This window comes from Saccopteryx leptura, chromosome 1 (assembly GCF_036850995.1).
Source record: "Saccopteryx leptura isolate mSacLep1 chromosome 1, mSacLep1_pri_phased_curated, whole genome shotgun sequence".
Taxonomy (NCBI): domain Eukaryota; kingdom Metazoa; phylum Chordata; class Mammalia; order Chiroptera; family Emballonuridae; genus Saccopteryx; species Saccopteryx leptura.
In genome coordinates this window covers 372,743,590-372,755,840 of record NC_089503.1, presented here as the reverse complement: position 1 = coordinate 372,755,840, position 12,251 = coordinate 372,743,590, and the positions used below count along the sequence as shown (strand labels likewise).

The 12,251-nt window shown below is 45.8% G+C and overlaps 1 protein-coding gene across 1 annotated transcript; it reads right to left on the bottom strand.

The window, feature by feature from the left end:
* Nucleotides 1–8,444: 8,444 nt before the first annotated feature.
* On the bottom strand, nucleotides 8,445–10,570 carry C1H6orf141 (chromosome 1 C6orf141 homolog). The gene is made up of 3 exons (XM_066360302.1): nucleotides 10,561–10,570; nucleotides 10,238–10,341; nucleotides 8,445–9,952 (listed from the first exon to the last, which is right to left on the bottom strand). Exons 1-3 carry the CDS (start codon nucleotides 10,568–10,570, stop codon nucleotides 9,341–9,343), a joined length of 726 nt encoding a protein of 241 aa, XP_066216399.1. The 3' UTR covers nucleotides 8,445–9,340.
* Nucleotides 10,571–12,251: the final 1,681 nt, after the last annotated feature.

Sequence of the window (12,251 nt, the reverse complement as noted above, 5' to 3'; positions counted from 1 at the left end):
CTCCCCTCCTGGAGTCCTGAGAGTGATGTATACCTCTAGACCAGGGGTCCCCAAACTTTTTACACAGGGGGCCAGTTCACTGTCCCTCAGACCATTGGAGGGCCGGACTATAAAAAAAACTATGAACAAATCCCTATGCACACTGCACATATCTTATTTTAAAGTAAAAAAACCAAAACAGGAACAAATACAATATTTAAAATAAAGAACAAGTAAATTTAAATCAAGAAACTGACCAGTATTTCAATGGGAACTATGCTCCTCTCACTGACCACCAATGAAAGAGGTGCCCCTTCCGGAAGTGCGGCGGGGGCCGGATAAATGGCCTCAGGGGGCCGCATGTGGCCCACGGGCCGTAGTTTGGGGACCCCTGCTCTAGACAAAGGGATCACAAGCCTATTCCCCTTGCTTGAAAAACCTGCGTTCTGTAACATTTTATATGCTTTCTAATAATCATCCCTTTTGAAATCCTTTATATGTATAAAAACTTGTAAACTAAACAAATGGGGATTATTTTAGATTTCCTAATAGGCTAGCCCCAACACTTTTAGCAAAGGTAATTTCATTTGGCTTCTCTCCTTATCCTAAGCTAACCATTTTGTTGTGGCGACGGAGACGAGGGGTAGACACTAGCAGATCTGGGACTGTCTTTGCCGGGTATGTAAAACAGTTACCACTACTGTGTTATCTCGTGGTCTTGATGTGTAAGAATGCTTTTTCCTTTTAATAGATCCTATAGATAGATGTTGTAAGCTTGTTAGTAATTGACTATTGTACCATGCTCCCTCCTTACCCACCCCAACCAGTACTTGATTTTGTATAAAATAAGGTTCAGAATGATAAGAGGGCCTGCATGATTTGGAACCGTGCCCCATGTAGCTAGCTAGCCGGCTAATTAATAAACTCCTCAAATCTCTTCTGTAACCTGTCTGGTGTCTCTATGTAACCCACAGATTGCAGCACTTTACAACACCAACGAGCCAAAGCAGCCCCGCCTAGACTCATTTCTTCCTAAAACATTTCTAGAGCCAAAGCAGCCTCGCCTGGCCTCTCTCCTGTGGCTTCTTCTAGTCTGGGCCCTTCCTGTTTCACGGTACCCAGCTTTAACAAACATACGTTCCCAAATCCCCTGGATTCTTGTTGTGAAATCTTTCCTACACGTCTAGAACCCACACAGGACCGGCCAGCCCGAAGAGGACCCGGAAGACCAGGTCCCCTTTCCAGGAACACTTTGAAGCCAACCAGGTCTTACGTTTGTTACCTATTGGCTGCGTGGTGCCTAAGAACTGCTTATAATTTATGTCTTTCCAAAGTAAACTGAACTGTTTCTTTGCTTCATCTAGAGACCTTACAAAAGAGGAAACATCTCTAACAAAAAAGTACAGGTTCGAGTTATAAAGACATGCAGATGCTCACCAGTCACCACCTTTGTGTTCTTATCTGAATCAGTGCATTAGAATTCCGCTTCCACCTTTCCCCACCTCCTAGCAGTCTATTACAAGTGGCTGACAAGTCCCGGCTGGCCGGCAGAACTGTTGCCAACTGAGCTTTCATTCAAGACCTCTTGCCTGCCTTCCCCTCAGGGATTTTAAATATTGTTCCACATTCTTAGATGATAAAAGAATCGCATTTCTGAAATAGTCATGTGCCACAGATATTTGATCAAGAGGCACCTCATATAAAATGGTGGTTCCCGAAGATTATGAGGGAGCAGAAAAATCCCTATCGCCCAGTGACTGCGTAACCATCCTGAAGTCGCAATGCAAAGCTTTACTCAGTGTCTGTAATGATGCTCGTGTAAGCAAACCTCTCGCCCTGCCAATTGTATAAAAGTATATAGTACATACAATTATGGACACTACATAATACTTCATAGTGCTTATAAACGACTGTTACTTACTATATGATACTATACTTTTCATCAATATTTGACAGCATACTCTTTCTAGTTATAATGAAAAGTTTGCTATAGAATAGGATGTTACCACAGCAACAGCCTCATACATCTATCTTGTGTTTAGCCCATCTCTTGATTCTTTTGGGCTTGACTTCATCTCATGTTGTTTTATAAATTTAGTGTATTCCAAGTGTACATTGTTTATAAAGGCTACAGTGGAGGACAGCAATGTCCTGGGCTGTCACTCTCACTCACCTCTCACTCTCTGACTCACGTAAGGCAACTTCCGGTCCTGCAACCACCGTTCACGGTAAGTGCCCTTTGCAGGTGCACAATCTTTTATACCGTATTTTGCTGAACCTTTTCTATGCTGCATACACAAACACTTAGCATTGTGTTACAACTGTCCACAGTATTCAGTACAGTGACATGCTGTACAGGGGTGTTGCATGGAAGCAATAAGCTATACTATACAGTCTAGGTGTGTAGTAGGCTAGACTATCGAGGTTTGTGTGAGCATACTGTGTTCACACAAAAATGAAAACGCCTAAAATGTGAAAACCTATTTCTCAGAACGTATGTGTATTTGTCTTGAAGCCACACATGGCTGTAGTTTTTTTTTTTTTATGATATATTTGGCTCACATATTTTCATTAAAAAAATTTTTTTTTTACAGAAACAGAGTCAGAGAGAGGGATAGATAGGGACAGACAGACAAAAATGGAGAGATGAGAAGCATCAATCATCAGTTTTTCGTTGCAACACCTTAGTTGTCCATTGATTGCTTTCTCATATGTGCCTTGACTGCGGGCCTTCAGCAGACCGAGTAACCCCTTGCTCGAGCCAGCAACCTTGGGTCCAAGCTGGTGAGCTTTCTTGCTCAAACCAGATGAGCCCGCGCTCAAGCTGGTGACCTCGGGGTCTCGAAGCTGGGTCTTCCGCATCCCAGTCCGACGCTTTATCCATTGCGCCACCGCCTGGTCAGGCCATGGCTGTAGTTTTAATTGCAACAAGCAATTGATGGTTTATTAGGAAAACTTTAGAATAAGGCTTTTAAGAACATTACAAAGCTTTTTAGAGCTTTCTTTGCCAAGTCACAAGCCAATATATAGTGAACTTTAATCTTTTGTAATCTCTAAATGTTTTCATAATTCTACAAGGTATTATTTCCCTGGCATCATTAACAATTAAGGGGGAATAGAGGAAAAATGACAACTTTTTAGTTTCGTAAGTGACAAGGTGGGGTGCAGAACGACACAGTGCACACGTCAACGCTTCAGCCTTGAATGTGAATCTCCCAGGCATCCTGTCAACCTGCACAGCTGGCTCAGCAGATGTGGGGTAGGCCTGACATCCGGCGTTTCTAAACACTTTCCCGAAGATGCCTGTGCTGCTGGTTCACAGACCACGCCCTGAGTAGCATCGGCTTCCGTTAGTTTATATAAAGATAATCCACACATTGTATATACAGCTTGTTCTCAGCACAGGGTATGTTTACAGACATAAAAACAGAACGAATGGAAGAAAACCAGACGGGAAACGTACCAAATGTGGAAAGAGATGTGGGGTCATGGGTGACTTTTTGTTTCCTTTATTCCATTTTTCTTTTTCCTAGCAAAATAATATTTTGTCAAATTTTTTCTGCAGTGACTATAACTTTATTTTAATAGAAAGTGCTCTCTCTCCTTTTTTCTTTCAAAGCAAAAAGCCACAAAGTGCTGGTGAACCAACAAGAGGGGGAGTAGCAAGTCACAGGCAATGAGTCTCAACAGTGACGGAAGTTGTGGACAACAGTTTTAAGAGAAGTTGACACTTGCCTGATCCATGGCAGTTATGTGATTATTTGTCTTACGGTCTTGATTGGCCATGTGGCTTCTGGAAGTCCTTGCTGTGATTCTTCCACCTAAGACAACTTTAAAACCTAAATAATCTTTAAAAATATTTTTAAATTGATTTTGGAGAGAGGATAGAGAGAAGGTTGGGGAAGGAGTGGGAAGCATCAACTCATAATTGCTTCTTGTATAAGCCTTGACCTGGCAAGCCTGGGGTTTTGAACCGGCGACCTCAGCATTCCAGGTCAACGCTTTATCCACTGTGCCACCACAGGTCAGGCAGACAACTTTAGATGATCACATTTTTCGGTGAGGTGGAGGTGAGGCCAGAGAGCCAAGACCCAGCCATGCTCAGAGACATCTGAGTATCGAGGATGCCCACATTCCACTTGGGATTCACTCGCAGGACAGTGTGAATGGGAAGAGAGTCCTCAGGCTCCAGGGTTCCTGGATCAGGAAAATCTGTGAAGCAAATTCAACAGGAGCTTCAACATACAACTTTTCATATCAGGGAGACATCTGTGTAAAGGAAATCTGTAAATACACTGCAGACATTTAACAGGGAGGTTGGTAAGTGCTTTAACATGCATTTTTACTTAAAGGAGTTAAGAATAACCTCAACATAATAGGATTAAAGCGTTGGAGGGTTCTCTGCTTGGGGTGCTCTTAGACACGATTGTCATTACGTGGTTTTATTTCCTTGCACCGAGTAAAGGGATGAGATTCAAATTCACAGCTCTGTCTCCCTGAAAGGGAGGCTAAGCCATTGCTTATCTACACTGATTAATGAAAAGTTGACTTCTTTGCAGCTGGCTACGCTCATCAGGTTGGGTTCCTGTCCAGTGTGTCCTGTTTATAGCTGGTCTGCAAACACAAAAGCAAGAACAGCCTGACCAGGCGGTGGCACAGTGGATAGAGCGTCAGACTGGGATGCAGAAGGACCCAGGTTTGAGACCCTGAGGTCACCAGCGCGGCTCACCTGGTTTGAGCAAAAGCTCATCAGCTTGGATCCAAGGTTGCTGGCTTGAGCAAGGAAGGGGTTACTCCGTCTGCTGAAGGCCCGCGGTCAAGGCACATATGAGAAAACAATCAATGAACAACTAAGGTGTCACAAAGCGCAACAAAAAACTAATGATTGATGCTTCTCATCTCTCTGTTCCTGTCTGTCTGTCCCTCTCTCTCTGTCTCTGTAAAAAAAAAAAAAAAAAAAAAAAAAGCAAGAATAGCATTTAGTAAGAACTGTCCAGATATTGAGACCCTTGTCCTATCTAACCAATGGGGTTAAGCTGACTTGAATAAATAGTTTAAAAGAAAAAAAAAAGAGATAAAATGAAAACTAATTGTGTCTACTCTGATTTTCTCTTACAACATAGCACCCAGTGTTAAAATCCCAGAGGGAAAATAAACTAACCTGACAGGTCCTAAAGAAAGTATTCAGCCTGACCAGGCGGCGGCGCAGTGGATAGAGTGTCAGACTGGGATGCGGAGGACCCAGGTTCGAGACCCTGAGGTCGCCAGCTTAAGCACGGGCTCATCTGGTTTGAGCAAGGCTCACCAGCTTGAGCCCAAGGTCGCTGGCTCAAGCAGGGGGTAACTTGGTCTGCTATAGCCCCCCCCCCCCCCCCCCCCGTCAAGGCACATATGAGAAATCAATCAACGAACAACTAAGGAACTGCAATGAAGAATTGATGTTTCTCATCTCTCTCCCTTCCTGTCTGCATGTTCCTATCTGTCCCTCTCTCTGACTCTGTCTCTGCCAAAAAAAAAAAAAAGTATTCAAAGCACATGCCCACCAGCAGGAACTAAGAAAGCAGTGCATTGGGACCCTCTCAACAACTCAAGCATGATGGTCCATGGTAGATCTTTGCACCTTAGGGTCAATCTTTGTTACAAGACGAGCGGATTTTTTCTAAGGAATTCAGGGAATATATTTACTGATACACTCAGTGTTGGAAAAAGCTAGAAATAAGTCTTCATTCGGCAATAGATAAGAGAGTGAATAAAAACCCCTAGTTTGAGTTCTATAGGATTTCTTGGGCTGTATGCCTTCAGCTGCTTTTTTATTAAATAAAAGACGAAATTGTATTTAGGATGAAAGTGAATTAAAAATAACGGCCCTGGCCAGTCGGTTCAGCAGTAGTGTCGGCCCGGCATGTGGAAGTCTTGGGTTCAATTCCCGTCCAGGGCACACAGGAGAAGCACCCATCTGCTTCTCCACCCTTCCCACTCTCCTTCCTCTCTGTCTCTCTCTTCCCCTCCTGCAGCCAAGGCTCCATTGGAGCAAAGATGGCCCAGGCGCTGAGGACAGCTCCATGGCCTCCCGTCTTAAGCACTAGAATGGCTCCAGTTGCAACGGAGCAATGCCCCAGATGGTCAAGCATCGCCCCCTGGTGGGCTTGCCGGGTGGATCATGGTTGAGCACACATAGGAGTCTGTCTGCTGACCCCCCTACCCTGCTTCTCACTTTGGAAAAAAAAACAAAAAATTAAAAAATTTAAAAAATAACAATAACACTACTACTAGCTAACTTTGAGCATTCACTTTATGCCAAGCATTGTTCTAAGTATATTTCATTTAACTTAATCCTGGGGGGGGGGAACCCTATGAGGTTGATAGTATTTAACAAGCACTGCCCAAAGTCACAGTAAGAAGTGGAGCAGTTCTGAATCCAAGAAAAGCTGAATTCTAGAGTTTGCCTCCATAAAGGAGGCAACCAGATGATGTTACCGTTTCTGACCAATGTTAAAGAGGCTCTTCTTTTTTTTTTTTTTAAATTTTTTTAATTTTATTTATTCATTTTTAGAGAGGAGAGAGAGACAGAGAGGGAGAGAGAGGAGAGAGAGAGAAGGGGGGAGGAGCTGGAAGCATCACTCCCATATGTGCCTTGACCAGGCAAGCCCAGGGTTTTGAACCGGCGACCTCAGCATTTCCAGGTCGACGCTCCATCCACTGCGCCACCACAGGTCAGGCAAAGAGGCTCTTCTTGTTGACTGTAGTCAGTGCGCTATCACAAGGGGCATGTGATGACACAGTCAAATTTGTCTGCCAAGAAGTTAACCTCATAGAGGGGTCAGGCAGAGTTGTATGAAAAAAGAGCAAGATCCTTTACTTTAGGGGGCTTTTATTACCTTTTCTACCCACCAAGCAGTTCTGAACACAGGTGAGCGAGCTCAGGTCCTGAGTTCCTCTCTCAAGTGTGGGTCCATTGGGCCTGAGAACTGTTAGTGGTGCCTCTTCAGCCTTTCGGGACTCAGGGACATCAAGGTGATCTAGTACCTCTCATAAATGTGAGTCGGAAAACCCAGGACACCCTCAGTCACCTTTTGGGTCCCTAGAATGAAGAACCTCTAAAGGCCACTACCAGCCTTTAGGCAAGAGATGATCATAACTTTGTCTAACTTAGTGAGTTGGTTTTATCTGGAACTATTGAAATATATATTTATCATTTTAGGAAGGTTAGCACCTACATAGAAGGAACAGTGCACGCTGGTTTACATTTATAACATGTTTACCCCTGAATACTTCACAATTTCAGTAGATATTAATATAGATTTCCAGTCCCCTGTTTGAATTTTGCTGTGAACAGGCTGACCATGTGCCAGGGACTCTGCTACTCATCGAAGAGCGAGAGCCCTTTTTGTGTTGGGGTTTTATTCCAATGTCACTAGGATAATTGTGTTGTCTTCAAATAGAGTCCAGCTGTCTTTTAGTTCCAGCTGTCTTTTAGATGAGAGACTATATCTACTCTGCTTTTGCATCCCTGATTAATTGATTACACTTTGACTTCTATTCTTTTGGGGGGGGGGCAGAGACAGGGAGAGTCAGAGAGAGGGACAGATAGGGACAGACAGGAAGGGAGAGAGATGAGAAACACCAATTCTTCATTGCGGCACCTTAGTTGTTCATTGATTGCTTTCTTATCTGTGCCTTGACAGGGGGCTACAGCAGACCGAGTGACCCCTTGCTCGAGTGAGCAACCTTGGGTCCAAGCTGGTGAGCTTTGCTCAAACCAGATGAGCCTGCGCTCAAGCTGGCGACCTTGGGGTCTTGAACCTGGGTCTTCCACATCCCAGTCCAACGCTCTATCCACTATGCCACCGCCTGGTCAGGCTAAATTTTAGTCTTAATCACAAAAGGTTCAGTCAACTATGGCCCAGAGATCAAATCATGCCCATCACCTATTTCGTATCCACTGTGTGCTAAGAATGATGATTACATTTTTAAACAGAGGAAAAGAAATGATAAGAATAATACTTCTTAACACTGGAAAATTATATGCAGGTCAAATTTTAGTGTCCATAAACAGTTTTATTGGAACACAGGCACCTGCGTTATTTGGTAAGCAGGTGCATTCCTTGCTGTGTAACTTACACAAGCCACATGACCTCTAGGCCCAGGCTGGCTCATCTACAGAATGGGGACAGAAGTACTTTACTTGTCTGCCAGGAGGCAAAAAGTGGATCAGAGGATCTCTGAGGGCACATCAAACTCTAAACTGAAAACAAGGGCAAAGTGGGAGGTGTGGGGTCGGGGACACTGTTGAACAGTTTCCGCCTCAAAAGCCAGGACCCGTTTGTCTTGTTCGTTCTTGCAGTAACCAAACACCACCCTTCAGTGGGCTAGCCAAACTGTCCTTCTCCAGCGGCAGTGCTTGGCTCCTCACAGATTTCCAAACCAGGCCACGCTGCTAAAGGGTTACTAAAGATGGTATTTAATAAAAAGAGAAATAAAGAAACTTTTTATAAATGAGTTCTTCCCATAGCACCAGAAAAAAAATTTTTTCAACAGCATCAGGAGAGATGTATTTTCAATAGTCTTGACTACATATCTTATTAATAAAACAACCATGGACAAGAATATGATATATAGTCATTTTATGGCAAACTATACATTTCTACCTTTAGCCCAGATGATATAGCTGCAGTATTTTAAACATTAAAAATTTCAGATTACAAGTATTTTTACTGAACTAAAGTAGTCACTTTGGGGCAAATCCCTTTAAAATAGTATTTCACTGTCAGAGCTCCGTTTTCCCTTCCACACCTTCTTTTCCTGGCTTCTCCTTTTTCTTCCTAACACTTAAATGACCTCAGACTTCATTTACGCTGTTAAGTCTTAAAGAGAAAGTAGGTGACAAAGAACAGGTCAAGTGAGAGGTACTGCAAAAGGAGGATTAACAACAGATTTCCTTGTTTCAAAATTCCCGCATTCTGTTAGTTTCAAAATACCTTTTCCTTCCCTCTCCTGAATGACGTGGGTCTCCCAGAGCCTCACAATATTTAAGCCACAAAAGAGGTATTGTGTTGCTTACAGCTCTTCGATCTGTACTGGGTTCCATCAACTGCTTCCCGAAGCTCCGTTCCAGCTTCTTCAAAGTCCTTGCTGCTGGTTAATTGCAGATTGGGGTTCCTGGAAACGCATTTTCCTCTCTTGAAGAGTATCCATTATTCACCAGCCCTGGACCTACCTCGGGCTCCACCTTCGCGTTTAATCTCCGCGGGAATCAGGTCCTTGGGGCCGTGAAGAGATCCGCAGCGTGGACTTGGGGTGCCTCTCTCTCTGCCGAGAGAGTGCGGGGTTCTCCAGGGGTCCCTGCGCCCCACAACCGGCTTCACTCCTTGTTGGTGCGAAACGTGAGCACGGTGGTGGAGCGCTCCTCCGTCCGCGCGGTCATGCAGCCCTTCCTCCACGCGGTCCACAGGACTTCTTGTGTCGCCTGAAAATCCACTACCCGCACGAGCACGGATCTGGGTGGGGCTGCGGTGTCCCGCGGCGGGGCCCCGGGGGGAGCGTCTACACGGCTGCCAGAAACCCGCTCTTCTCCGGGTAAGTGAGGAGAAGGGCCCTCCGGGTCGTCTCCGCCCGCCTGCGAACAGTCCTCCGCACCCGCCGCCTCTTCCTGCGCGGTGTCCCCGTAAGTCCCCAACCCTCTCTCTGGGTGGAGAAGAAAGAGCACTTTCTCTCTGACCCAGGACAGAGAGTCCAGATTCTCCTCGGCTCCGCAGTCCTCGTGGGGGCCGCCCGGGCTTCCGCTCGTCCCCGCGGGACTCCGGGCGCCCGCGGCGGCCGGGGAGGCGCGCGGGAAGGACCCCACTCGCCCCAGGCCGCGGGGCAAGTCTGCGGCGTGCGTAGCTCTACGGAGACCCAGGGCCCCCATCTTGGTCGGAGGATCATTCATTTGTTGGGTCCTGTCCGGGTCCAAACAGCCAACTCCGGCTGAGCCCTGGAAAGCGCGGGACGCGCAGCCCTAGGTGTGGTCACGCTGACCCCGCGCCCCGCCCTCCAGAGCTGGGGCTGCCAGCGGCCCTCGGCCACCTCGGGGCAGAACCGCGTTCCCTCCCTCCTCTCTCCTCTCACCTCCCACCCGCCGCTTTTAGCCGTTTAAAGGCAAAAAACCTGACATCCCTCCCTCTGCCCCGCCCCGATTGCTCCTCCTCCTCTTGCCCGGGACCGTAACCCTGCTGCGTGTGTCGTATTTCTTCTGGTCGTATCTCCTCTTGCTTCTCACCTCGATCCTAGTTTCCACTGTCCGCGTCTCTCCAGAGCGGAGGCGCAGACGCCCTCCTGCTGCGCGCTTGGAATTGCCCAACAGTGTGCCTTCCCCGGACGCTCCTCCAAGTGAAGGAACAAGGAAGTTTACTTTTAAAAAATTACCAGCCTTTATCACATTCTTCTGAAAAAGGGTTTGCTGCCCAGTCCGAATTCATATTGATGCTACTAAGACAATTGAATCAAATGATCAGATTGGTCAAGTTGAAGCCTTTGAAAAAACGGCTTTTGATTTGCTGTTCTTCCTTTGGAACGGCAGGCTGGGTTGGTCAGTCCTCTCACCTGTCTCCATTTGGCTATAATCAACGTTTATCCCGGGAAGGGGCTTAGTGCCTCTGATCAAATGGAAGCACCACAAAAAAATGCTAAATGAACTTTGTGTGTGTGTGTGGCAGAGATAGAGAGTCAGACAGACAGGAAGAGAGAGAGATGAGAAACATCAGTTCTTCCGTAGTTGTTCATTGATTGATTTCTCATATGTGCCCTGAGGGGGGGGGCGCTACAGCAGACTGAGTGATCCCTTCCTCTAGCCGGAGACCTTGGGTCCAAGCTGGGGAGCCTTGCTCAAACCAAATGAGCCCCGCACTCAAGCTGGCAACCTTGGGGTCTCGAACCTGGGTCCTCTGCATCCCAGCCCTACGCGCTATCCACTGCGCCACCGCCTGGTCAGACTAAATGAACTTCAGGATTTAAAATTTTGCAATGAATGTCATTTTGTAAATTTCCTCGTTCAACCCCTCCCCCCTTGCTCCCCTTTTCTTTAACCCCAGAGGTTAAAAATGTATGTATCCTGGGTAAGCCGGGCCCTCTGTGGCACTAATCTTTGCCAGACGTTAAGGGGGAAAGCTAGCTGTCAGGAAATGGGGAGCTTAGGTTGTGATTGATTTCCAATCCATTCTTGCTAACAGGAGCTTGTTTTATTAGAATATATTCAGTTTTCCTGTCTGCTTTAGAAAAATTACTGCCATGGTAGATATTTGTGCCCACATATGAAGCACCAAGTAATGTGGTGTAAAGCCAGTAGCCACAGCCACAGCCGCCTGGCCCGTGCAAGTTTGCATCTGATTCGAACAGACGGTAATGAAATAATGGAGCCAAGAACTGGTGGGCCATTAGCTTTAATCCTAGCTTGCACCCAGTGGGCAAGTAAAAACACACACTGGGCTACAAAACCTACTCATTCAGTGCTCACAAAGCCACTGACTTATCCGAGTTTCCTAGAATCAAAGGTTCCTAGCTCACCAGCCTTATTCATCTCTGTTCCCCATCTCCTTCTCTCTGCACAAACTGCACAAACTGGCTTCTCCTTCAGCACTCCACTATCTTGGCTGCTTCTCCTCTCCTCTATGTGGCCTTTCTCTGCTCTCCTCCCTGCTCTCTGCCCTCCTAGAACGCAATCACTCTTCTCCTATAACAATGTGATCTCTCTTCTTTTTAAAACTTTTTGGCGCAAAAGCCCTCCTCCAACACACATTAATATAATCACGCCCATCCCAAGCAAGAAGGGCAATTAATATTATCACCTGGGTGACGGGCTTCCAAGTGGGCAGCGCCATATTTAACAAAGTGAGCACAATATATTTTATCTGCCCAACATATGGCGAAGGAGATATTTGGGAAAAGAGGCTTTTCTGATGTCTGTCTCATCATAGAACAACAACAACAACAATAAAACAATGTGGTAGGAGTGAGAAAAGGGGGTGAGATCTGGCTGATTAGATGCCTGACCTTGGGCTGGTTTCTGTTAAGTCACAACTCAGTACAGTTTTTGAGTGTTGTAGTCAGGGATTGTTCTAAGCACTCTATATATTTAAACTCATTTGTTCTTTAAAAAAAAAAATTAAGGAAGTAGAAGTACTATAGTCTCCTTAAGAACTTTGAAGAACAAGGAGGTTGAGTATTTGTTCAAGGTCAAGTACTGATAAACAAGAGCCAGAATTCTAACGTTTAAATGCCTGTTCCTATTTTAAACC

Coding starts and splice junctions, on each gene's coding strand:
- C1H6orf141 (XM_066360302.1), bottom strand. Junction 9,953..10,237: donor CAGTGGAAACTAGGATCGAG/GTGAGAAGCAAG, acceptor CGCGCTTTCCAG/GGCTCAGCCGGAGTTGGCTG.